General features: G+C 36.6%; 1 protein-coding gene across 4 annotated transcripts in view; it reads right to left on the reverse strand.

The window, feature by feature from the left end:
- Hil (peptidase hillarin) overlaps positions 1-27,828 on the reverse strand; it is a 75,211-nt gene that overhangs the window by 23,425 nt on the left and 23,958 nt on the right. For all 4 annotated transcript variants that reach the window (XM_028184410.2, XM_028187427.2, XM_028169751.2 and 1 more), the window contains exon 4: positions 19,401-19,591. In XM_028184410.2, the coding sequence (XP_028040211.1) occupies positions 19,401-19,591 (191 nt within the window). The remainder of the gene's footprint in view (positions 1-19,400; positions 19,592-27,828) is intronic.

Raw genomic sequence — 27,828 nt, forward strand, 5'->3', positions numbered from 1 at the left:
TACTCATATTGAATTACAACACTTTCTACGGTAAAGGTATTTATTGCCCTGTGCGACCATGTGGCCGGTCGATCTGTTGCGTTCTATTACACAATCATGCGCCAATCACTCGCGTTCTTAATTAACAACTTTCTATCGTCGAGTCAATGAACGAGGCTGTACGATGGCGGCAGCTTTGGATTGCGGTTGAAAAAAGTTTTGATGGATCTGTAATTGGCGCGCTAATTTGTTTTTTTTTTCGTTGTACATTCGCATTTCGCTATCGCCTTTGTATTACTGAAGAAAGAGTGAGACAAGTATAAATGAGAATTGGCGGGAAAATTTATATTTCGTATTAGATTTATAAATATTTTCTCATGTGTATTAAATTTCATTCACAAAATTAAAATTGTATTTTTGTACGACTATTATCGATATATTTCTATGATTACGATTATAAAAAAACCTACATTTCAATACGACAACGACTAACAGTCTTTTTAGTCAGTGTCGTTTTCTGTTTTACACGCACGAGTAAGGCGACCCATACTGATGTTTTATCCACACCGAAATTACCAAATAAGGCGTGATCACGTCATCACCTTCTTCCACGAACTTTGGAACGTGGATTTAGTGATACAACGAAAACTTAAACATCAGTTATTTCCCGTTACTTTATCCAAAATGAATATAGCAATCGTTCACAATTGGATTTTTTTATGATCCACTGAAAAACCATACTTGTTGTACGAATTATTTCTCCATTCCATTACAAATTGGTAGATTGATAATTTTAGGCAGTTTTATGTTTGGCTCTGCCCCTGTCATTGTTGACGTCCATGGGCGACGGTAGCCACTCACGATCAGGCCGTATGCTCGTCTGCCTATAAGGGTAATAAAATATTTCAATAGCCAAAGCTATGTACATTAATATGGATTTGCTGAGTGCATATACCATTTAGATTGCAATCCAGATTAGATCTAGGTACTACTTGTACGATTTAGCTAACATGTACTGTAATAATTGTAATTTGTTTTTTGCATAAATAAATAAATAAATCTTATTAGTCGGTATGTAAGATATACATGTCACCTGATATTCGTAACCTTTCTACCGTATACATGATCTACCTCAGCCTTTCCCAAAGTGGGCGCTGCAGTCCTAAAGGGGGGGCGGTAAGAGACCCATAAAAAAAAATGGGGGCGTTGTGTAGAGGCTTGCGAGGTGTTTTGTAGTTTCATTTAGGAGGACCCTTAGACACCGACTGAGCTCTCGCTATAAGTGGTTTTAAGTAGGTGAAAAAATGGAGACGCTAAAAATAATTTATTCTCAAAGTGGACAGTAGACAAAATAAGTTTGGGAGCCCCTGATCTACCTGATTGTCATTCCGGTTAATCGAACCAGAATTTAAATAAAAGGAATCGATAAATTCAATTGTTTTGTTATGATAAATCATGAACGGAATATGGCCGCTAAATATTATTTTTAAATTAACATTGTACATTGTCTTACAATTCATAGATTAGTCACGCTTAAGAATTTGATTCCATTTGAGTTTTTAGTGTGTAATGGGAGCTCATTCGGGAAACGATATTTTTACGGTAATTTCTAGTTAGACCAATTGAATTATTTTTTAAATACGTCATTAAGAAGTGTATTTAATACGTCATCATTAAGTGTTACAATTATTTTTATGAATATAAATGGATTATATTTATATTCTCACAGTCAATACTCACCGCAGTATAGAAAAAAGCAGTCTTCTTAATAAGATGGTTGACTTCAAAATAAATAATGTAACAGGTTTCATTGAGTTTTGTTATTTTCGGGTAATTAAAATTTAATTAATGTACCTATTATTTAAAATTTTGCAATATTACCGTATAGCCAATGTTGAGTACCAACAATTTCGACCTCATGCGCATGTGCCTATCAAAGCTTCAAAAAATACAATTTTTTTTGTAAACGGAACTGATCCATCATGGAGTCACGAACAACGGTGGACATGCCTCGGTAACGCTTCCATTGCTATTAGCATACACACTCGTTGGCCGCACGATGCAAATTATACATTAGTCTTTTATAACTGTTTCACTAATTTTCCTAATAAGATCGTAAACGGACTGATATGAGCGTTTGTATTCTTTGTATTCTCTGAGCCCTTTTGAATGTTGCTTTCACTGAAGAATTGAGAGGATGAAATGCAGACGCTGTATTAACATCACATATAATGATGAAAACAACAAAGATTTTTTTATAGCACGTATGAAATTTGTGTGAATTCTTGTTGTAAAAGAAATTATTTGGACAAGAGAGAGTCTAGTAAGTATGAAAAAGAACAACTTTTCAATATTTAATGGTAACAAACATATTAAAAACCTTGAAACCAATAACGCGACATCAATAGAATGTATATTTTTCTAATCCTCTCGTGACATAAGCTCTTAGAAATGGCGCTCGTAAAATCTAAATTAACGAATAGATTAGACAGAGGGTTGCCACATCCTGTTTGATTATTATTAGATTAATGGTCATTTGACTGATACTTTGAATATTAAGTTTGTTTTAATGATGGTTATGTTAAATTATGTAAGCTCAAACGATAAACATCGATAATATTATTCTGGTTTATATGTAGTTCATTTTTCAATGTATATGTTAAAACGACGTAGAGATGTTTGTATTATGATTTTTTAAATGTAAATATATGACGCGGGATGTGACATTTATAATTCCAGTCTCTATGTAATATAAAACGCAGTATTTTAACTTTCTTAATTGAGTTTTTATTGCCAAGACGAGAGCAGATGTAGTAATGTTGTCATATAGCTTAAGTTAAGTGGCTACCGGACCCTATGCTTCGAAAATTCAAGGCCTCTAACACTCCCCTGGAGAAATGAAGTTAAAGTTTTCATTTCGGGTTAAAGATATTCTTTATTCGCAAAAGAATTACATAAATTCACTTAAATGAGAACATTCGTTACAATTAATTCAGATCGTGCAGTACATGACAATAATTTACAGTAACAACATGCGGTGCTATGACAATATATTTAACAAAAACTATAAAGATTATTATTTTCTTAAAATGTATAAACAGGGTAGATTACCACAGAAGCGAGGTAAGTACAACGATCGCCTCGACCAGCCGCCGGCCGCTCGGTTTTCATTTTATTAAAACTACGTGCTCTTCAAACGGGTAAAAATGATATTGTGGCAAAAAATATAAGATTACAATATGTAAATCATTCACTGGTCGCAGAGCGTATTGTAAGTCCGCACGGGTAGGTTCCACCATTTTACCTGCTTCTAGAGCAGAGCAGTCATACGTTTTGGTTTGGAATGTAGGACATACGATTGGGCCTCATCACCGTTTATCGTTCTCGTCGGACCCGTTGCTTGCGACGAAGGGCTCGGCGAGTAAATTAACCCACAGACACAGCCCACTGAGTTTCTCGCCGGATCTTCTCAGTGGGACGCGTTTCCGATCCGGCAGTAGATTCTGCGAAGCACTGTTCTCGCTAGGGTTAGTGTTAGCAACGTCGTCAAGTTTGAGCCCCGTGAGCTCACCTACTTGTTAGGGTTACGCTGAAATGGCCTCTCAAGGCCATCAGTTAAGCTAGGAAAAAAAGGGCCTCATGCGGGTAGCGATTATACATTGTTATGTCACTGGGCTAACCACGTAAAAGAAAATGAGTCTTGAGCTCGGTACATCGTAAAAAAGAACTTAGAAATGAGGGTAATAAGAAATAGTTGGTTGTTGCAATACTAGTCCAGACCCAGGCAATGTCAGGTCGAAAGTTAAACACAATATTACCGTTGGGGATCCTCTTTTCTCTAAAATACGACTTTTCATGAATTAGATAAATGCTGGCAATAATAGTTATTACCATGGTGAAAAAAAGAAGAAGAACTAGATCGGTTTAAAAGTACAAAGAACGATCAATAAAAACAAAACATAAATTGCAATGTGTCATAGAGATTTAATTATGATATCTCTTATTTTGATCTTCAAGTAATTGAACCTTATTCTTGTATATTTCATTCGAATTCTTTTCTTTTCTATGTACTCACAAGAAATAAATTAAATTTTCTTGGGGTGCCCCTGCCAACAACCCACAATTAATTAGGTATTCAACGAAAACTACCTCCGTTCACATCACAAGGCGCTATCGCTTACGGATATGTTAAACAGTTCACGATGTGTGGGAAAAGCGTAGGAAGTACGAAATAGGCAATTTACCTCCTCGTGCCATATCTAAAACGTTAGACTGGCATATTAACAAATATGGTAAAGTCGAATTTCTTCTACTAAATTATTTGAGGAGGATATGACATCCGTATTAGGCTGTTAAAACGCGCAGTGGATTGCATCTGTCAAAATGGCGACCGCGGCTTAAATGACGTTTGTGACATCTGTCAACTCAAAGGTTAATATATTTAAATGAGTCGAAGAGACAATATATTATTATACTCGTAATATTTAACGACTAGCTTTTGCCCGCGACACCGTCCGCGTGGAATGGTTACTTTGGCTAACGCTAAATTTTACCCCCCACTTCATTTACGTAGAAAGTGAAAATATTTTGAAACATTCTTTATTGGTGCTCTACTTGTATTGGTCTTATCGTAATGTTATTTAGACTATAGCCTCGATAAACGGGCTATCTAACACTGAAATAATTTTTCAAATCGGACTAGTAGTTCTTGAGATTAGCGCGCTCAAACAAACAAACTCTTCAGCTTTATAATATTAGTATAGATAAGCGATTACATAAGTTCTGGAGATGAATGATAAAGATACCAAGGACGCCCATGAGGACAGATGAATCTATTGTACAAAAGCTCCTGATCAAAAAACGTCCTACCTCTCTATGCTGAGAACATCAACTAAGTTTACTTTGGACATATAATGCGATCGAGTATGTATTTTTCTGGAGAAGCAGTTTATCTTGGCTAAGGTTCAGGGGCAGCAATCCGAGGACCGAATTCCAATAAGAGAGTGTAAAAGTATAAAGAGAAAGAAATTCTAGGGTGTAAGAGTAAAGAGAGTATAAAAGTATTCTAACTGGCGCGGGACAGGACAAAATGGGAGATAAATCATATATGATGGCGATCCTCATTAAAGACATATCATACGAGTACACATATCATAGACCATTTGTTTGTTTAGTAATTATTTACAGCTTTAAGTGTTATTCAGATTCTTAGTCTTTGAAAACAATTTAGCATTTTCCGTAGCCGTTACAGGGAAAAAATATGAAAACCAAAAAAACAAAAGAGAAATGTAATACATGAAATAAATATTGAGATATCAGTGAATCACGATCATCAGACCAACGCATTAGTTAATTCAACGATTTCAAATTGCCTTTTCATTAACAAACAGAACGCAAGGACTAACAATTGACTTGTAAAAAAATTCATAAACACAATAGGGGAAAGTGATGTACTTTTACATCAAGGCAAGTTCAACCTCATAATACACAAGTTCCGTAGCGAAACTGTTACGAACCCCGTTATTCCCACGATGCGAACGCTCACACAGCGTACTCACTCTAGATTTATGAACAATAGTCCTGTCTTCGCGCACTTTATGCCGCCGTAGATCTATGATTAATGTCTGCGCCCCTAGAGATTCTAACTTCCTGGCATCAAAACCTGTTCGCTTGTATTGTACGTAAGTATTCGTGACCACGCCTCGCAGAATATCCGATCAATAATCTAAATTAACGAGGAGTAAATATTGGAGAGAACATATTTTATGTAATATTCTAGTCTCGGCTGTTTGAGTACGGGATTGAGATTAATTTGCCCGATTAATCATATTAAATACATAAAATATGATGATATCATTTAAAAACTTGATTTATTAAAAAAATCATACAAAAGAAGTTACATTTTTGCGTATGATCTCAGACGAATGTATAATTAAAATGTGTAATTGCAATTAATGAAATGCAATAACATATATAAAATCACCCAAATGATATCGGCTCATAAAATATAATCAAATTATTAATAACTAGCTGATCCGGCAGACTTCGTAGTGCCTCAATCGATAAATAAAAGACCCAAACTTTTGTATAAAATAAACTTAAAACAAACAAAAGGAATCCGTCCCACAGGAGACGCATTAAAGTGAAAACAAAAATGTTATTTTTATTTAATTCCGAGTAATTTCATATTTTTTACTTTACTTTTAAACCTTCTCTGGACTTCCACAAATAATTCAAGACCAAAATTAGCCAAATCGGTCCAGCCGTTCTCGAATTTTAGTGAGACTAACGAACAGCAATTCATTCTTATATAGATAATAGATTACTGGTCCCTTTGCTTTTCATCATTTTCATTGAATCACACGAATAAAATGCAAAACATAAATCTATGACAATCTAGATAACATATAGTATAGCTGTATGCTACCTAGATTATCTGTAATTTGACTGTAATAGTTTTTTTTTGGCGCGAACACGAGGTGCGGAATTGTGTAAAATGTTTTAGTTTTTTAATTTACTCTTTCGCCAGTTTCTTAATTTGCAAAAACGGTGACTTATTCATAGTTTAGCACATGTGAAAATTCACAAATATGGAAAAACGAAATAAAGTTGCTAGACATAACGTCTCGGGCTTTTCCGAAAAGTCCACCGAAAACTTTGATCATCATTTTACTGAGACTTTCATGCCACCTCATCTCGTTTCTTTTAATTTCATCCCCATTGATTAGTTTTAACTTAAAAGACTTAAGTAGAAAATTGCCATACTTAAAAAAATAACATTGTAGTTTAAAATATGTCTATGCTCTATTATGTTTAAATTAGTGAATTAAACCATTGTTTATCTTTTCGACCCAAAAATTTGCATTGTGTCAAATGACATACGGTATTTTAACTTAGTTTAACTCGTGGGAACAGTGGGCACGGGGTCACGGGGTCAAATTTGGAACTGTTGAAATTTTCCTTTTAATTGTAGCGTTTTTTTTAACTTAATTGATTATCCGATTAGATCGAGGAAAAGCATTGAAGAAGTTGAAATGTTGAAATATGTATGTATAGTGTCTCTAAATTCGAGATATTTTTAATATGATTAGATTCTGGAAGAACCTCATCTTAATTTTTTTAATTAGTACATACAAGCTTCAAACGAACTCCATGTTTCTTCAGAACGAGAGCATTCTGGATTCATAGCTCATATAGATATATCAATCTTAAAAGCAATCAACGTCAATAATGTAACAATTAGCATACAAACGCGCATCAAACCTATGCAGCCAATGAATATTCATACGGTTATCATATTTGAAATTCTTACAATTTTATTACGAAAGTTTTCTCTTATTCCATCCGCTTAATGAATTAATTGCTTTCATTGGTTTAATGGCGATAAATGACCCTTTCCAGTATCATTTACATTAGTACCTTAATTTCAATATAAAAAAAGATTAGATGCTCCATGTTTAGAGATATTTCATATTTGATGTCGTCGTGGTTGAATTCCTATATTCATTGATTGAATCCCTACATCTATACATATAAACAAAATTGAAGTTGTTTGTAATATTGAAATAGTCTCTTTTTACTACATGCATATGAATATATATACGGTACACACACCAAAATAACATTTTTTACAATTTTTGTCTGTCTGTCTGTCTGTTTGTTCCGGCTAATCTCTGGAACGGCTGGACTGATTTTGACGGGCCTTTCACTGATAGGTAGCTGATGATATAAGGAGTAACTTAGGCTAGTTTTTTAGACTAGTTTCACCCCGCGGCGTCACCTGCTGTACGACAATAACCGCGGGTAACATCGCGGGACTTAGCTATCAATAAATAAATTTAACGTTCCCGAAGCGAAGCGAGGGCGGGTCGCTAGTTCATTGATATATTTGAAGTCCTATATTCAAATGTTTTAATGAAATACGTATCTGCACTAGTATGTATCGTATTCTTCCCATTTCTGCTAAAGTAGCTATGTATTCCGGCTCGAAAGATGGGGAAGATACTAAACGATATCAATGAGACTACATTTTTCAAGGTCGGTGCTGGAATTCAGATTATAAAGTCTCCGGTAACTACTAAATAAATCAGAGATCGGTATTCGAAATAATCTTTAAATATAAAAAATGAATTGCTGTTCGTTAGTCTCGCTAAAACTCGAGAACGGCTGGACCGATTTGGCTAATTTTGGTCTTGAATTATTTGTGCAAGTCCAGAGAAGGTTTAAAAGGTAGATAAATATGAAAATGCTAGGAATTAAATGAAAATAACAATTTTGTTTTTCCTTTGATGTGTCCCGCGTCGGACGGATTCCTTTTGTTTGTTTTAAGCTTATTTTATACAAAAGCTTAGGTCTTTTATTTATCGCTTGAGGCACTACGAAGTCTGCCAGGTCAGCTAGTACCTGACAATTATTTCCAAGCCAATTCTTTATGTAGTTCCATTAGTCTATTTTAATATCATTAGCTAATAGATGGAGCAAAGCGAAAATATTACTAGAGTGCAGCATAATATTTTGTCCGTAACTCACAGTTTTCTAACACAACAGTTACACAATACATTTCACTATTGTTAACAGTTATCTTCCTTGAAGATAACGAAGCTTCCGCGTTTGCCACCTTTATTAACGGCCGTATCGCTCCCACGATCTAAACTGACAAGTGGAGTGAAAGAGACGCCGACTGTGTTATGATGTGCAATGTTCATAAAAGAATAAGGCTGTTAGATCTACGCCTATCTACGAATAGGTACTGGTACTTGCAATTTGGAACGCCTTGTGGTGACCGGTAAAATAGAGGGGAAAAGGCCTAGGGGTAGAGGTCCCAAACGATGGTCGGAATAGTCATGGTCAAATAGCGGAGGCACTGAGGGTACTTGTCAGCGACGCACTCCACCAAGCTACAAAACGGGATCGATGGAGACAGCTGGTTGACGGAATCGGACGGAGTCATGATCCTCAGCAGTGAGGGATCGATCGAAGAGAGAGAGAGACATAGGTACTGAGGCTGATTTTAAGGTGACTGATTATCTTAACCGACCGCGGCGGGGCAACGTAAAGCCGCCGTCGCCCAAAACATGTCGGATCCCTAGGATTCACTCTCGGTGCTTTTAGACCTCTCAAGCACCGGTCACCGTCCTCGTCGAACTCGTCGACTACAACGAGCGAACTAACCCATAGACACAGCCCAGTGAGTTTCTCGCCGGATCTTCTCAGTTGGTCGCGATTCCGATCCGGTGGTAGAAGACTCTGCGAAGCACTACTCTTGCGACGACTAGTGTTAGCATTCTTTCAGGTTGAGCCCGTGAGCTCACCTACCCGTCCGGGTGTGGCTGGAATATCCTCTTAAAAATTGACTAATTATGTCGAAGGTTGAAAGGCTAAATGGCCTAAAGTTCAAAACTTGGCAAAAATATCATAACAAAAAAACATTCTTCAGCTATTTGCATGGTGTAAACTTAAATGAAGTCCAATTAAAAGCATCGAACTTTTGATGTTAATAGTAAATAAAAGGCATTTTTAATTACAAAGATAGATGCCGCGTATTAAGCGAAATTCCGCTTAAACCAAATACCCCTTCTCCTCACGAGGTCATTATTATTATTATTTTTTCAAAATATTAATATGACTATTCAATAATTAAAACTACTCTTTTGGTTTAATCCAGAGTTTTTGTCATTTTCATTGTCATTATACGAGTATGTACTCGTATTACCTTCGACTTTTGGAATTCTTTATTTTTCGTGGTCGCGGACGACTAGGGAATTGTGTGTCGATATTAAAATCTTGGGCTAACTGCCGCTTGTTTATCTATAAATATGATTTTTAGACTTTAATATTTCATTTCGCACAGAACCTAATTAAGAGTATCTCGAGGTCTGGCTATAGTAGAGTTTCTCGGAGTTTTACATATGTGCCGTCGACTTACTCAGCTCTAAAAGTAATAGTTCTATGTACATCGTTAATGTCCAAATAGAAACCGCTACAATAAGGTAAAACCATGAATGCGGCTTCCGGAAACCAATAAAATTTTTACGAGACTCGTAAACGGTGACCAGAAACAAGTGAGGAATAATTTAAACAGAATAATATTTCAATACGATGCTGCTATAATTTAGTTAAGTAGGCTTTAGGTAGGGAGGCAGCGGCTTGGCTCTGCCCCTGGTATTGCTGAAGCCCATGGGCGATGCTAACCACTCATCATCAGGTGGGCCCTACGCTCGTCTGCCCCCAAGGGCAATAAAAAAAAGTTAATGCAAATGCACTTGAGCTGTTTTTGGTTGTATAATAAATCCTTCTAAATTGAATTCTTCTATTATCACTGATTTTTAATGTGTATTTCATTTTGCAGTAAGACTTCAAGTGGCGATCATAATGTCGTTTAGATTTGACCTCTAGCCAAGGTTTAAATGACCCGCTGATTTTTATGAATGAGTTGATATATATGTCGAACAAGACCTTGCTCCCACACGTGAATGATACCTGTGAAACCGAACACCGACGGTACGACGCTTATATCACAAATTGTATAATTATTATTATACACTTGAAAGTTGAAGGAAACAATCCAGTGGTTTTCATTCGGATATCCTTTACCGCATATAGCTGGCGTGTAAAAGAAATGTGTGGTTTAGATTAAAAAGAAACAAATCGTAACAGCAACATATTACTTGTATTCTCGTTTACTTAGAAAAACTTGCTTATTTTCATTTAAAATCCAAACTAATGAACTGATTTTTATGAAATATTTGTATGGACCAATCTAAAAGTACATATATATTTTTTTTCAATTTGCTTATAAATGGCGCAGTTCTAAGGAGAAAGAAATAAAAAAAAGCAAATTGAAAACATCCTCCTTTCTGAAGTAGATAAAAAAAAAAACATATTTTATAAGGAATAGCTGATGTTAAATAAGTAATTTTCAAATTGTCTGTCTGTTTGTTTACGTGTTTTTTTGAGTATAGTTATCATTCAAATTACGGAAAAAAAAATGCAACGAAAGCCTAAGTAATTTATAATTTAACTTTGACCTAATTAATGGTAGGGTGGCGGTAGGCATCACAGAACACAAGATATTTGACAGATGCTTGAATCTCGCTTACGACATTTTCTAGATAAGCTCGCATATATACAAGTTCCGAATAACAACATTAGGACCGTCGCCCACTGAGTTTCTCGCCGGATCTTCTCAGTGGATCGCGTTTCCGATCCGGTGGTAGATTCTGCGAAGCACAGCTCTTGCCAGGGTTCGTGTTAGCAACGTCATAAGACTTGAGCCCCGTGAGCTCACTTACTAGTTAAGGCGACACTGATATAGCCTCTCAAGGATATCAGCTTAGGTAGGAAAAAAAAAATAGGAACGCCGGTCTACCGAGCAATATCACCCACTCGGTGGAAGATCTTCCCTTCGTCGTTAAGCCTCCCACAGTAGTATCCACTTTAAGTGGTTACTTTCAGAATGATTAGCCTTTGAAACCTCGAGACACACCTAGTTAAAAAGCGCGTCAAAGCGCGTTAAAAGCTCCTTGTTCCTAAAAAAAACTTCGAATAATGAACTCTAAAACGAATTTTATTTCTTTACCAGAATAAGAGGCAATCTCTATGTAATAATTAGTTTTGAAGGGGCTTAATAATATGAGCCACTTTCCAACCAATTCATTCGGCATGACAAAACGAAGGAATCCTTTTAAAGCGGCCCACATTCAAGGTAAACCTGAATGACTGACATTTCTATCAGAGGCCAGGCGTATCGTTTTAGCTTTTATAGTAAAAACTCATTCAGAGCTACACTATCGCTCTGCATAAGGATATCGGATGGGTGTCTGTCATTTCGTCGTATTACGTAGGATGGTTATCTGTTTTGTCAATCAGATTATATTCTTTCATGATCTAGAAGTGGGCTCGGACTTTTTTATTTTTTTATTTTATTTTTATTGCTTGGGTGGGTGGCCGAGCTCACAGCCCACCTGGTGTTCAGTGGTTACTGGAGCCCGTAGACATTCACAATGTACGTAAATGCTCCACCTAACTTGAGATATAAGTTCTAAGGTCTCAAGTATAGTTACAACGGCTGACCCACCCTTCAAACCGAAACGCATTACTGCTTCACGGCAGAAATAGGCAGCGTGGTGGTACCTACCCGTGTGGACTCACAAGAGGTCCTACCACCAGTAAAAAAGGATTCCAAGGATTGACACATAATATTGCTATGGCATGAACATTACCATATATTTTTATTGCCTTTGTGGCAGACGACCATTGGGCCCGTCTTATGGTAAGTTACAGTCGCTCATGGATGTCAGCAATGCTTTGTCTACCACTGAGTATTCTCCACGTGCCTCGTTTAAAGAAGGTTATGTCATAGCACCCGGGAAGCACCGTGAAGGGGAATTAATTCCAAAGCCGAATGGTACGTGGCAGAAAAAATCTCTGGAAACGCGCTGTCGATGAACGCAGTGATTCCCTCCTCCTTCTCCTCGCGTCGTTTCCTCACTGCTGAGGGTTGTGACCATTATATGTCGTCAGGATTTTGCACCTTGTAATGTCCCGCCAGCGCCTCCGATCATTGGCCGCATGAAGGGCGTCGTGGAATGGGATCTCTAGTGTGGTGCGGATTTGGTCGAACCACCTTGTCGGACTGGGCCCGCGCGGTCTCTTTCCTTCTATCTTCCCTGTCACGAATAGTCTCTCTAAGCTATCCGGTGTTTTCCGAGCAATGTGACCGAAGTACTCGAGTGCACGGCGAAGGCAGAGTGTGGACAGTCTAGTCTTGATCTGCAGTTGGTCTAAGATAGACGGATTGCTTCTCTTCGCTTTCCAAGGTATCCGGAGCCTTCTTCTCCAGCACCACATCTCAAAAGCACCCACACGTTTGCGATCAGCCGCTTTAAGGGTCCAGGTCTCCGCTCCGTATAGAAAAATGGAAAAGACCAGGGTGAGTACCAGTTTTATCTTTGTTTTCTGGGTAATGTTACGGTCCTTCCAGATTTTACCAAGCTGGGTCATGGCTCTCTTTGCCATTCCAATACGCCGTCGTATTTCAGGTTCGCTGGATCCAGTATTGTTAATGTTGGAGCCTAGGTAAATAAAGTTGTCAACAAGCTTTAGGGGATTAGTGTTCCATTACACTCCAACTTTTTTGTGCGATCAACGACCATTATTTTAGTTTTGGATCTGTTGATGGCGAGTCCCATCTCCAATCCTATGTGCTCCCTCCTGTTCAGAAGCTCTGTCATCTCTGCTTCTGTTGTGGCAAGCAGAGTTGTGTCATCCGCGTAGCGCAGGTTCGTCACTCTGACACTAACTATGGTTATGCAGTGATTCCAGACAGTATGAATGAACTTTGCTTTGGTGGCGGGAGGTCTGAGGGTAAAAAGATAGAAGGATGATATCGAACATTTTCTCAGAGCACTCCCCATTGAACATGAGGAACGAAACACAGAGAGAATCGAAGTCCCTCCGTAAGCCCAGAGGTACCAAACAAATACAATCATAACACAATCAAAATACATTAATTATGTATTCAAAACAAGAGATTAGCAGTCCGTATATGCTTAATGCGCTTTTCAATTCATCCTTTCAATCAGGATTTCCCGCAGTGTCTCCTACCATCCGGTATTCACTTTGATGGCACCTGACCATTTTTCATAATTCACTCATATGCACACAATGCACGCGGCCACGAGCACTATTGCATTATGCATATCGACCCACTAATGCGGTAGATAAACGCGCATAAATGAGGACGAATCTCTTAGGTATGTTGTCCGGTGAAAACCGGATCTATGGGAGGATGTGGATAATAGGAAACTGTTGCTGTGTATTGTAACATTTTAAAAGTTGCCAGAGTAATCATTGCGCGTTTGCTCGGTATAAAATATGCTTTTATTTTTAGCTAACGCAATTTCTTTAAGTGTTTATTATTGTAGGTATTTATTTTTGTCTTGGCGTGCAACCTCTTTGATAGGACATAAGACCTACACGCTAGACATAGACACAGACTAAGACAGACACTTGACAAGAATTCAAAAGTAAAGAGAGTAATGGAACGAGGGCGTGCGTGACTAGTGGCAGGCAATTTCTCATAGACGACAAAAGAACGAACCGACCGTTCAAGTGGTCTGTCGACCGTTCAATTCAATCTTAGGTAAGGGAAGAAGGGCATAGCGGCGACGTGTGACACGACTTGGTCAGATACAGAAAGAAGAAGAAAGAAGAAACTACACATAATAGAGTTGTCTTGTTAGCGGTATTGCCGGATTTTCTCAGTACGTCGCGATTACGATCCGGTGGTAGATTCTTGCTAGGACTACTGTTAGCTAATTCTCTCAGGTTGAGCCTGTGAGCTCACCTAACCGTCCGCGTATAGCTCAAATAACCTCTTAGGCTACCAGCAAATAGGTAAGGAATTTTAGCGGTAATATGCGGCCATTTTGCATCAATTTTTAATGTAACAATGTTAAGTAACCAGACCACACAGGTCGTTTTTTACACAAAGATAATATTTTCATGAAATCAATAAAAATTTATCAATTCTAATAATTATCAGAGAAAACGAAAACGAAAGCTCAAGCATTTATATTTTTAAGTACTTGAGTTTTAGTTTTTAACGTGTTTTTCTTGCTATGTTAATTACTTATTGAAATGTTTTGATCAAAATTACTTTAAGGGTCAATTTGTTTTTCTTCGTTATTCTACAAATTATCACTGGGAACTTAATTTATTACTTGACTAACGATTGGTATAATTAATTCAAGTTATTCGAGTTACTTAAATCCATTAAAATACAACTTGTGAAATTTGTATTATGCAAATTTTTATTGACAGTACTAGCAAAAATCATCACGAGATTTTCCACTGATCAAAACCATTCACAAGATAAAATACATAATTAGCAAATAAAACATGTATCTGAGTGAACTAGAGGTCCCGCAGTAGTCGAAATTCGACTATAATTAATTGGAATTGTAAGTTTGTACACTATTATGATTGTATTTTATACTTCTATAATCACAAATTTCGCCAAGACTACACTATAAAAAATATTAACAAAGACAAACAATGCTTAATCTATTCTCAATTTGACAACAGACGCCAAGAACAAAAGTTTGACAATAAATAGTATGCATGCGTGTGTGCGTCAAATACATGGTATGTAGTGTGTGTAATGTTTTCTTTATTGATTTAATGTATCTTTAACGCATTATTTAAAAAAAAATATTAGCATTGTGCACTTCTTCTCTATATTCTCTGTAAGTGTGGAAAATTTCATACTCCTCCGTCCGCGCAATTTTCGTAAAAAGGGATACAAAGTTTTTGCTTCACGTATTAATATATAGATAATTCAGTTATTTGACTTTTTCATTCGGTAATATATAATTCACTTCATAGATGGCACTTGTTTGACGTTTGCGAAATCAGACGTGTAGATTCGTCAGTATTTTTTAGGTGATATTAATAATAAAACTATATAAGTAGAATTTTCTTGTAATTTTATTAAGATGTAGCTGATCATTTTATTACCGATCCTGGAAGTAACTATTATAGTATTATTTTCTTTATCCTTATTCGTGACCACGAAAAATGTAAAGTGTTGGAAACGTTGCAAATAATAATATAATGACAATAAAACTTACGAATAAACCGTAAAAGTATTTTTAATTATAGATCGAAGGTAAGATCGGTATCGATAAGATCGAAGAAAATACTATAACAATTGAGACCGTCAGTGCAAAAGTGGCCTAACCCGCAATTTTTCATATTCGCGCTTATATATATATTGCAATTTATTTAAAACGTAATAAATTTTGATGCAAAACCAGCATGTCCCTAGTCTCATCCATAGAGAGCAGATGGCTTTGTAAACATTATTTTTACGCGTATTGTTTTTGCCTATGAAGCAGTGTAAAAGTAAATTCCGACCTCATTATCTCCATACTGACTATGATAAACTTAGGACACTTTTGCGGTGACTGCCTCAATTATAGCTAGATTATGACTTCGGATAATTAGCTGAGTCACAGAATCTACAAATAACTTTATACGTGCTTGAAAATAGTAAATATTTTAGAAAAAAAAAACGCTTCGTCTCATCAATTGTACTACAAGGGAAACCCATTCTTCGAAATCACGCGATCGGTTCCAGCATGAAGCGCAAGAATGTATTACCGATGATATTCGCTGATATTGCACTAATGTACCTACACACGTGAGATAAGATATAATTGGATAGGAATTTTATTAATTCAATTATTCGAATAGAATTCCGTAAGGGGGTAGTAGCATAAACTTTATTTTAAATAATGGACTTTTTGGCGGGAACGCGAGGAGTGAAATTGTGTCATTTGTTTTATTTTGTCTATTTAGTGTTTCTTCAGGTTTAAATGTGTATTAACTATTTGAAAGTCACTGTTGTGAAAGTGCATAAATGTGGGAAAACGAAACAAAGTCGCTGGGCGTAGCTTCTTGGGATCCTCCAAAACCCTCTGGAAAATACTTTTACTGAGATTATATTTCATATCATCTCATTTCATTTCATTTAATTTCATCTCAGTTGATTAATGTCTTAAATTAATCATTTTCATTTCATTTTACTCCATATTCTGCCTATTTCTGTCGCAAGCAGTTTGGCTTATCATTAATCCTAAGGTTAGTGGCGATATTCACATTGATGAGTTTTACTTATTCACTAATTTTTTGTTATATTTTTTATTACTTAGAAAGGTGGACGAGATCACGGTTCACCCGGTGTCAAGAGGTCAGCGGAGCCCATATACATCTACATCATAAATGCCGCCATCCACCTTGAGACAAGAGTTCTAAGGTCTCAGTCTTAACAGTACAATGACTGCCCCATCCTTTAAATCGAAACGCATTACTGCTTCACGACAAAAATCGGCAGAATGGATGTAACTACCCGTGCGGACTCACAAGAAGTTCTACCACCAGTAACTCATGAGTTCATGAAATCTTTTCACTAACTAGATTGATCCTCATACACAAACAACTGAGTTTCTCGCCGGATCTGCTCAAAATAAACACTTTAAGCTGCTTTCAAACTACGCTATAGTATAGGGCCATATAGTATAGCAGCCTATACTTAGCCAATAATATATAGTACAGTACAGTGTGAACGTGTTCATAACAATGTATGGTGTGCGATATTGTTGTGCTATGAGCTATATACTATATGCTGTTATATTATAGCATAGTCTGAAAGCGGCTTTAGGCTACCAACGATTAGGTAGCGGAAAAAAAGAGTGATAAAAATAACAAAAACAAGAATGGAGTACCTAATAATCAGATGAAATACTTTTTTTTTGTAACGAGCTATGCATTTCTGGTTGGTTAGAATTTAGAACGGAATTTGAAAATATTTAAACTTAAAAAAAATCATTACGTTCAAAATGGCCACAGTTTGAAGATTATGACAAAAACAAGGACATATTTACTGAATCGGTTTTTATACACCTTTTTAAACACGAACGTGTGGCCTTTTTTTTCGTGTTTTTCTTGAGATCTCGACCTCTACATTATAATTTTAAATCAATTTCAAATCTTTTTCTAAATTATTTCCATTGTAATCTAATGTGGAATTAAAACTATGCATTACGTACTATACAAAATGAAAGTTAGTTTTTTTATCTTAAATATAAATAAAAATTAATTTCTGTTCGTTAGTCACGCTAAAACTCGAGACCGGCTGGACCGATTTGGCTAATTTTGGTCTTGAATTATTTGTGGAAGTCCAGAGAAGACTTAAAAGGTAGATAAATATGCAAATGCTCGGAATTAAATAAAAATAACAATTTTGTTTTTCCATTGATGCCGGCTAGATTCCTTTTGTATATTTTAAGGTTATTTTATACAAAAGTTTAGGTCTTTTATTTATCGATTGAGGCACTACGAAGTCTGCCGGGTCAGTTTGTCTTAAATATAAATCCATTAGGAAAATTATATAAAAAAGAATGGCACATATTTACGTAAAATCATGCAACGCAGTCAGTGTGTTAATCAAAAAAATTCCGTCAATGTTTCAGACTTCAAGCGATCATCTTCTCTTGTATACCTATTCATGCCTATATTTTTTGTGTCGTTGGCTGACATAATATGCGTATATGTACCTACGTACAGCTTTTGGTTCTTTAAAAACAAAATACTATCTAACTAACTATTAATCAATATAATTCAAATAAGGTTTAATCAACGGTGCTGTGACCTTTTGATCTTGGAACTGGGTTCCTGGTATTCTAAGATCATTAATCGAGTTGATTCTAATTTTAATTTAAAAATTTATCAATGTGAAAATCAAGCAATGGATTCTATAGTTTATCTGGCTCTCGCTCAGACGTATCCCAAATCCTAATAATGCAAGATACGTAGTGATAGTATGCACATTCAAGTCACGTAAGCGCTTATGGTTTTTGAGAAATGCACTAAAAAGTTTACTATGGAAGGTTTGGACGTTTTGACATTTACTTCCAATGGACTTTTTATTTATTGCTTAGATAGGTAAATGAGCTAACGGCCGACCTGGTGTTAAGTAGTTCACGGAGCCTATAGACATCTACAACGTAAATGCCACCACCCACCTGAAGAGATCAGTCTAAAGTTTCAGTTTTTACAGTACAGCTGCTCACTTTTCAAACCGAAGCACTTTACAGTTTCACGGCAGAAATAGGTGGGGGGGTGGTACCTACCCGTGCGGACTCACAAGACGTCCTAACACCAGTAATTACGCAAATTATAATTTTGCGGATTTGATTTTTATTACACGGCGTTGTTATTACTTCACCGTGGAAGTTTATCGTGAAAATTTGTTAAGTACGTATTTCATTACAAAAATTGGTACCCGCCTGCAGGATTCGATCACCGGTGCATCGCAAGATACGAATGCACCGAGCGTCTTATCTTTTAGGCCACGACGACTTCAAAATGCGGAGTATGCAGAATATTCGCAAAATTATTTATTACTTCCTTGATGAGTAACTATTTTTAATTTGTTGTAACCAGTAAAGCAGTAAAGCTTTGTGTGAATTAGGATATGAGAGAGAAAGGAGTGAGAGTCGAGCTGACGGCTGATAAAAGAGAATGGAAGAGAAAAATTAGCTGTGTCGACCCCACCTAGTGGGATCACCTGGTGGAGAAAAAGAAGAAGAGTACAACATTGTCCCACTGAGTTTCTCGCCGGATCTTCTCAGTGGGTCGCATTTCCGATCCGGTGGTAGATTCTGCGAAGTACTGCTCTTGCTAGGGGCAGTATTAGCAACACTCCGGCTTGAGCCCCGTGAGCTCACCTACACGTTAGGGTGAAGCTAAAATAGTCTCTCAAGGCTATCAGCATAGGTAGAGGAAAAAAACAACAGTAAAGCTTTAAGGCTTTTAAGTTTAATTCAAAATATTTGATAAACTATCGTTAGACTCACCAAGTAGCAGTCTATAGGTTTTTCTCTCGGCCGATGGTAGGCTTTCTGGAGCTCTGTTTGCTTTAAGGCGTGTGCTATGTGGAGGGCGCTGGCGTCGAATCTCCCGTACTGGTAGTCAGGGGTGTCACGCGATAGCTCCCTTGCTGGAGACGCGTGGACGCTTCCACCGTTGGTCGCCCGGATCGGAGACACTGCACAGAAAAGGTACAAAATTAGAATAATATATGAGAATAAGTGCGAAGTTTTTTTTGTTTTTTTTTTCAAAATTAGGGCTGTGCTTTAATTATTTAGGAGTATACGTTTCTTAATTGTATTATGGGATTAGGTTGATATGCGTAAGAACATTAGAAACAAAACTAAAGCACCTTTTTGTTTATGTGGGGATATATTTTTCTGTTCCTAGATTTGGCTGACGATCGTTTCCCTATAATATATATATATATATTATGTATAATGCGATAACGGGAGTTATTGAATACCATAAAGCTAATTAATGTCCCAGTTGAGCGTATGAAGCTACCCGCCGGATCTTCTTAGTGGATCGCGATTCTAATCCGGTAGTAGATTCTGCGAAGCACTGCCCTTGGTAGAGCTATGTTAGTAAATTCTCTCAGTTTCATCCCGTGAGCTACCCTACCCTTCCGCGTGTACTTGGAATAGCCTCTTAGACTACCAGCACAATCTGGTAGTAGATTCATTTGCGAAGCAGCTACTTTTGAATTTTTAGGTCTCCTTTGAAGGCGCTCGAGTAGCTGTTAGCAAATCTCACCCCTCCTAGCGGAGCCTTTGCTTGCTAACCTGCCCTGGTAAAACTTGGAAGGCCTTCGGGCCACCAGTAATCACTCAAACACAAAATAAGGTTACCAGCGAATAAGTAGAGAAAAAACTATGGTAGCTATGTGACAAAAAGGGTAGGACGCTATTACCTACAAATGCTGGTAGCACGCCTCACTACCGGTACAAGTAAAATAACTCTCCTCAAATGGCCTGTTCATAAAACACATGCTTACGCAAAATTACTTTCTGTACAAGCAGTTATGCTTTGGAATTCCCTCCCTCCAAGCATATGAGCCTGCAAGATTATAGCAGCGTTCAAGAAATCTGTTAAAGAACACTATTTATACTTACTATATTAAATAAAAGTATATATATATATATATTTATAATGTATTATAATATAAAGTAAGTATATGTATGTAAGGTTTGTGTTCCTAATTCTTCTTTCCTTTTGCGGGCCTACTGGAAGAGATTTCAACATGAAATAAGTAGTGTCCTTGTACTCTGTATCCTTATTATCGTGTTTCTTCTAACAGCTGTGTGTACAAAATATATTAAATAAAAAATAAAAAATAATCGACTTACAATAAAGACTCACACAATATAAATCTAAAATTCAATATAATAATAAATGGTAACGTTTAATATAGTGACACCCTGTATAAAGATAAAAACATCCTCCCGGATTAGGAGGAGGAATGTCACACCCCCGATTACTCTCTTTAGACATCCCATACCCTGGGCCAGGAAGGTCAAGTACCTGGGCGTTACCCTGGATGCATCGATGACATTCCGCCCGCATATAAAATCAGTCCGTGACCGTGCCGCGTTTATTCTCGGTAGACTCTACCCCATGATCTGTAAGGGGAGTAAAATGTCCCTTCGGAACAAGGTGACACTTTACAAAACTTGCATAAGGCCCGTCATGACTTACGCGAGTGTGGTGTTCGCTCACGCGGCCCGCACACAGATAGACACCCTCCAATCCCTACAATCCCGCTTTTGCAGGTTAGCTGTCGGGGCTCCGTGGTTCGTGAGGAACGTTGACCTACACGACGACCTGGGCCTCGAATCAATTCGGAAATACATGAAGTCAGCGTCGGAACGATACTTCGATAAGGCTATGCGTCATGATAATCGCCTTATCGTTGCCGCCGCTGACTACTTCCCGAATCCTGATCATGCAGGAGCCAGTCACCGTCGACGCCCTAGACACGTCCTTACGGATCCATCAGATCCAATAACCTTTGCATTAGATGCCTTCAGCTCTAATACTAGGAGCAGGCTTAGGGACCCTGGTAACCGTACTCGTCGAACTCGACAAAGAGGTCGACGTGCAACCTAACCCATGCATCAGCCCGCTGAGTTTCTCGCCGGATCTTCTCGGCGGGTCGCGATTCCGATCCGGTAGTAGATTCATTCGCGAAGCAATTGCTCTTGAGTTGTTAGGTCTCCTTCGGAGGCGCTCGGGCAGTTGTTAGCAAATCCCGCCCCTCTTGGCTGAGCCTTTGCTCGCCCACCTGTCCTGGTGAAACTGGAAAGGCCTTCGGGCCAACAGTAAACTTTCAATCATAAAAAAAAAAAAAGATAAAAACACTTTGAGAACCACCAAAATCACACGTCCAGCTCCGACTCTGTTGTTTCACATTAAATATTCAAATGCATGCGATTGGCTGCAATATTAGGAATGCTGGGTTATAGCTTCAGCCATGACGTATATGTCCACAGTATTCCCAATGTGACATTTCCAATTTACGCTTCAACAGTGACGTGATGCGTAGATACGACGAAGAACATTCCAAGCCTTCGTTGTTGGACTCTCATTCACAATCTACGCTTCGAAGTGCAAGACGATGCAGAATTTTTTGAGGTTTTTTCTTATTGCTGTATACGGGCCGAGAAGACGTGGCTCTGATTGTACAGCTGTTTTTTTTATAATTTTTTTTATTGCTTAGATGGGTGGACGAGCTCACAGCCCACCTGGTGTTAAGTGGTTACTGGAGCCCATAGACATCCACAACGTAAATGCGCCACCCACCTTGGTATATAAGTTCTAAGGTCTCAGTATAGTTACAACGGCTGCCCCACCCTTCAAACCGAAACGCATTACTGCTTCACGGCAGAAATAGGAAGGGCGGTGGTACCCACCCGCGCGGACTCACAAGAGGTCCTACCACCGGTAATTACGCAAATTATAATTTTGCGGTACAAAATATATTAAATAAATAAATAACAGTTCCTATACTGGCCCCATATTAAAATGAGACCTTAGAGCCTTCGGTTCGATCCACACGGTCGAACAGAGAATATAATCACGTTATCATAATACACTTGCCCGTTATTGTGTTGATAATACGCTTTTGTACCGTCAAACGGGTTTAGTTACGGTGTTCAAAATGTCTTTTGTGTTTATATAATTAAATGACAATTGACGTTTCTACTTATGTTTTGTTGTGTTCATTGTTTTGTTGTTTACATGTTTTAGACAGTTTTATGCTGGACGAATTTATCTTTGTATTTATTTTAGTGTTGTGTTTTCTTTTCGCAAACAAAAAACACGCAATTAAAAATACCTTTTTACAGTTTCATGTCGCGTTTTGTATTGTCAACGTATTATAATTGAATATATTGAAAAGTGAAGCCTATTTGGTTTTTAAGCGATATTTTTTCAACTTTAAAGAAGACACACACATTTAAAGTTTAAAATTTTGAAAAAATATCATTAAAAAAAAACTTCTTTAGCTATTTCAGTGGAGTAAACTTAATTGAAGATTCGTGATGCATGTGCCATAATCACGTGGAACGCTTCACTTTACTCCCCACCTATAATAATCACAACCGAATAAATTGTAAAAACTAAATACTCACGAACCGTATAATTACCGCGAATATTAGTACTTCCGTTTTGAATCCGATTGCTATTTTCGGTGAGAATTTACCTGTTACGCCTATTTATATTTGTACTGGTATACTCATTATAGTCATGATATTATAGTTATTGAATAGCGTGTAAGGAAATTGCATTGATTTATTTTACTTAGGTGGACATAAGCAACGTGATACCGCCTTGAGATATGAGTTCTAAGACTGCGTTCTTTTATAGTACAATGGCTGCCCCACCCTTCAAATCGAAACGCATTACTGCTTAACGGCAGAAGTAGGAGCAGAGTTCATCCATATTATCTGGAACCGCTGCGTTCATCGACAGTGCGTTTCCAAAGATCTTTTTTGCCCCGTACCATCCGGCTTTGGAATGAACTCCCCTCCACAGTGTTTTCCGAGCGCTATGACATGTCCTTCTTCAAACGAGGCTTGCGGAGAGTACTTTATGGTAGGCAGCGGCTTGGCTCTGCCCCTGGCATTGCTGACGTCCATGAGCGACGGTGACCACTTACCATCAGGTGGGCCGTATGCTCGTCTGCCTACAAAGGCAATAAAAAAAAAATAAAAAAAAGTAGGCGAGGTGGTTGTACCTACCCGTGTGGGCTAAGAATGTATTTATTGAAGACATATGAGTGTTATGCACTGATCTGACTTTCTCCCTGGCATTGTTGATCTACATAAGCGATGATCAGCTCAGTTTCAACGTATCCCACCTAATTTTGAAGAGAACAAAAATCGTTCTATCAATGAACGAGAGATGGCGCGCCAATCTCAACAAACTAAAAACAATTCCCGAAGAAGCTTAATCTCAAGCATGGTTCAGTATTTCCTTCGGTTATTACGAGTCACCAACTTCTTTTACGGCTTAATCTCAATTAAATCCAAAAATTAAACGCAAAAGTCTAATAGACGGCGCACATTCAAATATAGACGAAGTCGACCGCGACCACCAAAACTGCATAGTATTCGAAATGACAGAAATAAAAGAAAGAAACGAAAAAAAAAAGCAAATTTAAACCATAAACGTTGTTTTTATTACATCAAGCGTAATTTATTAAAATCCTCGGTCGCACTAAAATGTGCGAGAAACGAGAAATTCTTTTATATATCGCACCTTCGGTAAGACAAGGGCCGAAGTGCTAATTTTAAAAATGTTCAGGAGAGACGTTTTAAGATTTTTATAGATTTAAATTGTGTTTTTCTGCCGATATTAATGTAAAATAGTATTTTTTTTATAGCAAAAATATACCTTATACATGTGAATATAAATAAGTAATTTGAAAGACTGAGTTATTTATTTATTTATACTAATTATTTAATGAAATATTAATGTATGCCTACAATTATGCCATTATCCCACCAACATTTAAATAAATGTGCAGTTGCGACCAAAGTTACACATTATATTGAAATGACTTATTAAATGAAAATACTACTTATTTTCTACATCTGTATTCTTCTTTTTCTTAGGAAAATCTTTATCAATGATAAAATAAAACTAAAATAAAAAAAAATTATATAAAATTTACTTCTAAAAGGTTTACATTAAATCTATAAAATGCCACATATTCCTTTGTGGAATGCCAAATAAATGCGTAAGACATTTTTTTTTTCTGTCAAATATGTGCTCTCAAATTAGGCATATTATGTACACATAATGTGACCATGTCTGTCCAAAACATAAAACAAAAAAGGGCATATTTACCTTAATGACCCTTATGGTCCAGTACACAACCACTACTCGCACGGGCAATGCCGCAAATGACCAATAAGATTTTGTCGCGCCAATATCATCCAAAAAACGAATGAATGGTACAAAGACACTTTTGCCATCTGGCGAAAATAAACTGAATTTATTGAATGTCTTTGTTCCTACGGGTAGAAATTAGTTTTTAAGGCACTTTGGCATATTTAACTCATTTTCAGAAATTTTAGCACTTCGGCCCTTGTCTTATCGAAGGTGCGATATATAATCTGAATCTCGGAAACGGCTCCAACGATTTTCATAAAATTTAGTATACAGGGGATTTCGGGAGCGATAAATCGATCTAGCTACGATTTATTTTCAGAAAATGTTGTTTTATTCATGTTTTCAATAATAAAGTCTTCCCGACATCTATTGGCGAATACTAATACTATTTTTCTTAATTGAGGGCAACTAACCGCTTTAAAGATACAACAAGATGGCGTTATCAAAAAAAAAACGAGTAAAGCTCGGTTATCATCTAGTAAATGATAACATGCGGTACTTACATATATAAAATTAACCGAAATGCCATAACTTTGCAAATCAATAGTACAGAAAATCGATGAAACGCAACCTAGACAAAGCATACCGCTAGTTTTTTACACTAGTCACACGTAACTTATGGATAAACACTGGGTCATTGGCACCATTCCGAGATGTCGTCACATATTAAGCAACTATGATCGCTCCAGCGAACGACATAAGACATAAGTTCCTAAGATATTTTCGTGCAGTGACATAACAAAGTAATAGGTTATTATTTATTGGGAAACAAAAATGAATATTTTATGGTGTAAGAAAACGAAACGTTTGGAAAACAGTTAGGTATGTGTACGCGTGCAACACGCATTGTGCCGTGTATATTAACGTCAATATTGTGCTTTATTCATTAATCGTTTAAGGCCCTAATTACCTTATTAGACTTTAAAAGAATATGGGAGAACAAGACTTTGCCAATCTTGAAATATACGTTTTTGGACTGGGCGCTAATTTGGATGCTCATTTTTTTCTTACACTATTTCTAAATTAAAGGACAATGCCCATTTTCTATGGGCGTTTGGGCCCCTAAAAAAAGATGATTTTAACTTAATTTGATAGACAAAGAAATATCGTTTCATATTCAGAAAACGATTTTTATATTCTCACCCAGGTTTAAGAGAAATCTGTTTTTTTCTGCAGCTAAAATTAAGGTGTTAATTGTTTTCTTCGAAATCAATAATCGCTCTCATCATTATTTACAGTATTAAATAAGTTAATTGTGGTTAATGTTGCTAGAAATAAGCTCTTACGTACATTTTATTATTATTATATCCTCTTAATAATAATAAAATGAAATGAAATCCGAAAGCCGGCAACGATATTGTTGTTGTTGTTTTTAAATTCGCCAACAAGCAGGCAAAGAGCGTAGCCTATACAGCCTAGTCTGTCATAGTTATATTTTTTTTATTTTTTTATGTTAATTAAAATCCGGTGTATTTCTTTTTATTGCTTTTTGGGAGTTTTGACGTCAACTTGATGAATAGCACATTGAGTGAGCGTGAATTTCCGCAGACCTTTTATCTTGAAAAAAAAACAGTCACTGCTATGTTAGCCACAGTTTTATTCCCATGCCTCAATAATCGTGAACAACGATTATTGACATTTAATACACAAAACAACACCCAATTTGTATATTATACATCACAATAAGCTATTAAAAAAACATTAAAATAAAACTTCAAGTGACGCTTCACTCGGGTTGCTGCCAAAACTCTCTGATCATATATAATAAGAATAGAGTAATGGTAGGCCATTGAGATTTTTACTAATGGAATCATTAATATCTAAAAATATTAAATAATTCATGGTTTTAAGTAATAATTATTATTACAATACATAAATATTGAATTGAACAACAATAAACTAAAAAGTCTGTGAATTATAACTATTAGCAATTTTTTTAATGTTGTTCAAGTCACAGACAACTTTTTCGTTTGTCAGCATATAAGTTTACTATAAGGCTGTATGGCCTAATTTTCCCTTTGTCTATTGGCGAATTTAAAAACTATGGCACTCAGTTGTGGGATGTTATCAAATAAGTAATTTATTTTTTTGTAAAACAATGCCAGGGTGAAAGAAATGTTGATACATAAACTAAACAACATGAAAAAGTAAGGCATAGTTTTTCAAGTACAAATAGTTTTGTCATGAAGTTGGCCCACTTTTGGGCATTGTCCTTTATTAAAATTTATTTTCTATTTTTTAGTTGGATTTTCTATAAAAGCGTATTTTGTTAGTTTTTTTTTAAACTATTATTTATTTTTAAAATTACTTAACATTACACTTTAAAGTTTCTTTACATTATTTTTCTAGACACCGAAAACCTTACTTCACACGCCGACGCGACGTGCACTAAAATTCTTTTTCATTTTGTTACTCTTATCGTTAACTTTCAAATAGACTCATAGTACGTAAAATGTCGTGAAGTATGTTCCGGTCTTGAGGTCGGGACAGCCGAAAAATACAATTGAGACTTCAACTTCATATCTTAAAGTGAGCAGGCTATCGCTTCTGAGAAGGACGATCATGATAAAATCATAAAGTATTTGTTATTCAGCCAAAGAATACCAAAAGTAGAGTAATAAATAACGCAAAAAAATCTATATATTAATACGTGAAGCAAAAACTTTGTACCCCTTTTTACGAAAATTGCGCGGACGGAGGAGTATGAAATTTCCCACACTTATAGAGAATATAGAGAAGGAGTGCAGAATGTTATAATTTTTTGAAAATAATGCGTAAAAAATACATTAAATCAATCAAGAAAACATTACCCACACTATCATGTATTTGACACACACACGCATGCATACCATTTGTTTATTGTCAAACTTTCTTATTGCATAAAGTCTATGGTCAAATTGAGAATAGATTAAATATTGTTTGTCTTTGTTAATATTTGTCTAAAGTGTAGTCTTGACGAAATCTGTTATTAGACAAGTATAATAAATTGTCTTTGACAATAGAACCATAATAATGTTT

The sequence above is a fragment of the Bombyx mandarina genome, chromosome 19 (genome assembly GCF_030267445.1).
Source record: "Bombyx mandarina strain Sakado chromosome 19, ASM3026744v2".
NCBI lineage: Eukaryota > Metazoa > Arthropoda > Insecta > Lepidoptera > Bombycidae > Bombyx > Bombyx mandarina.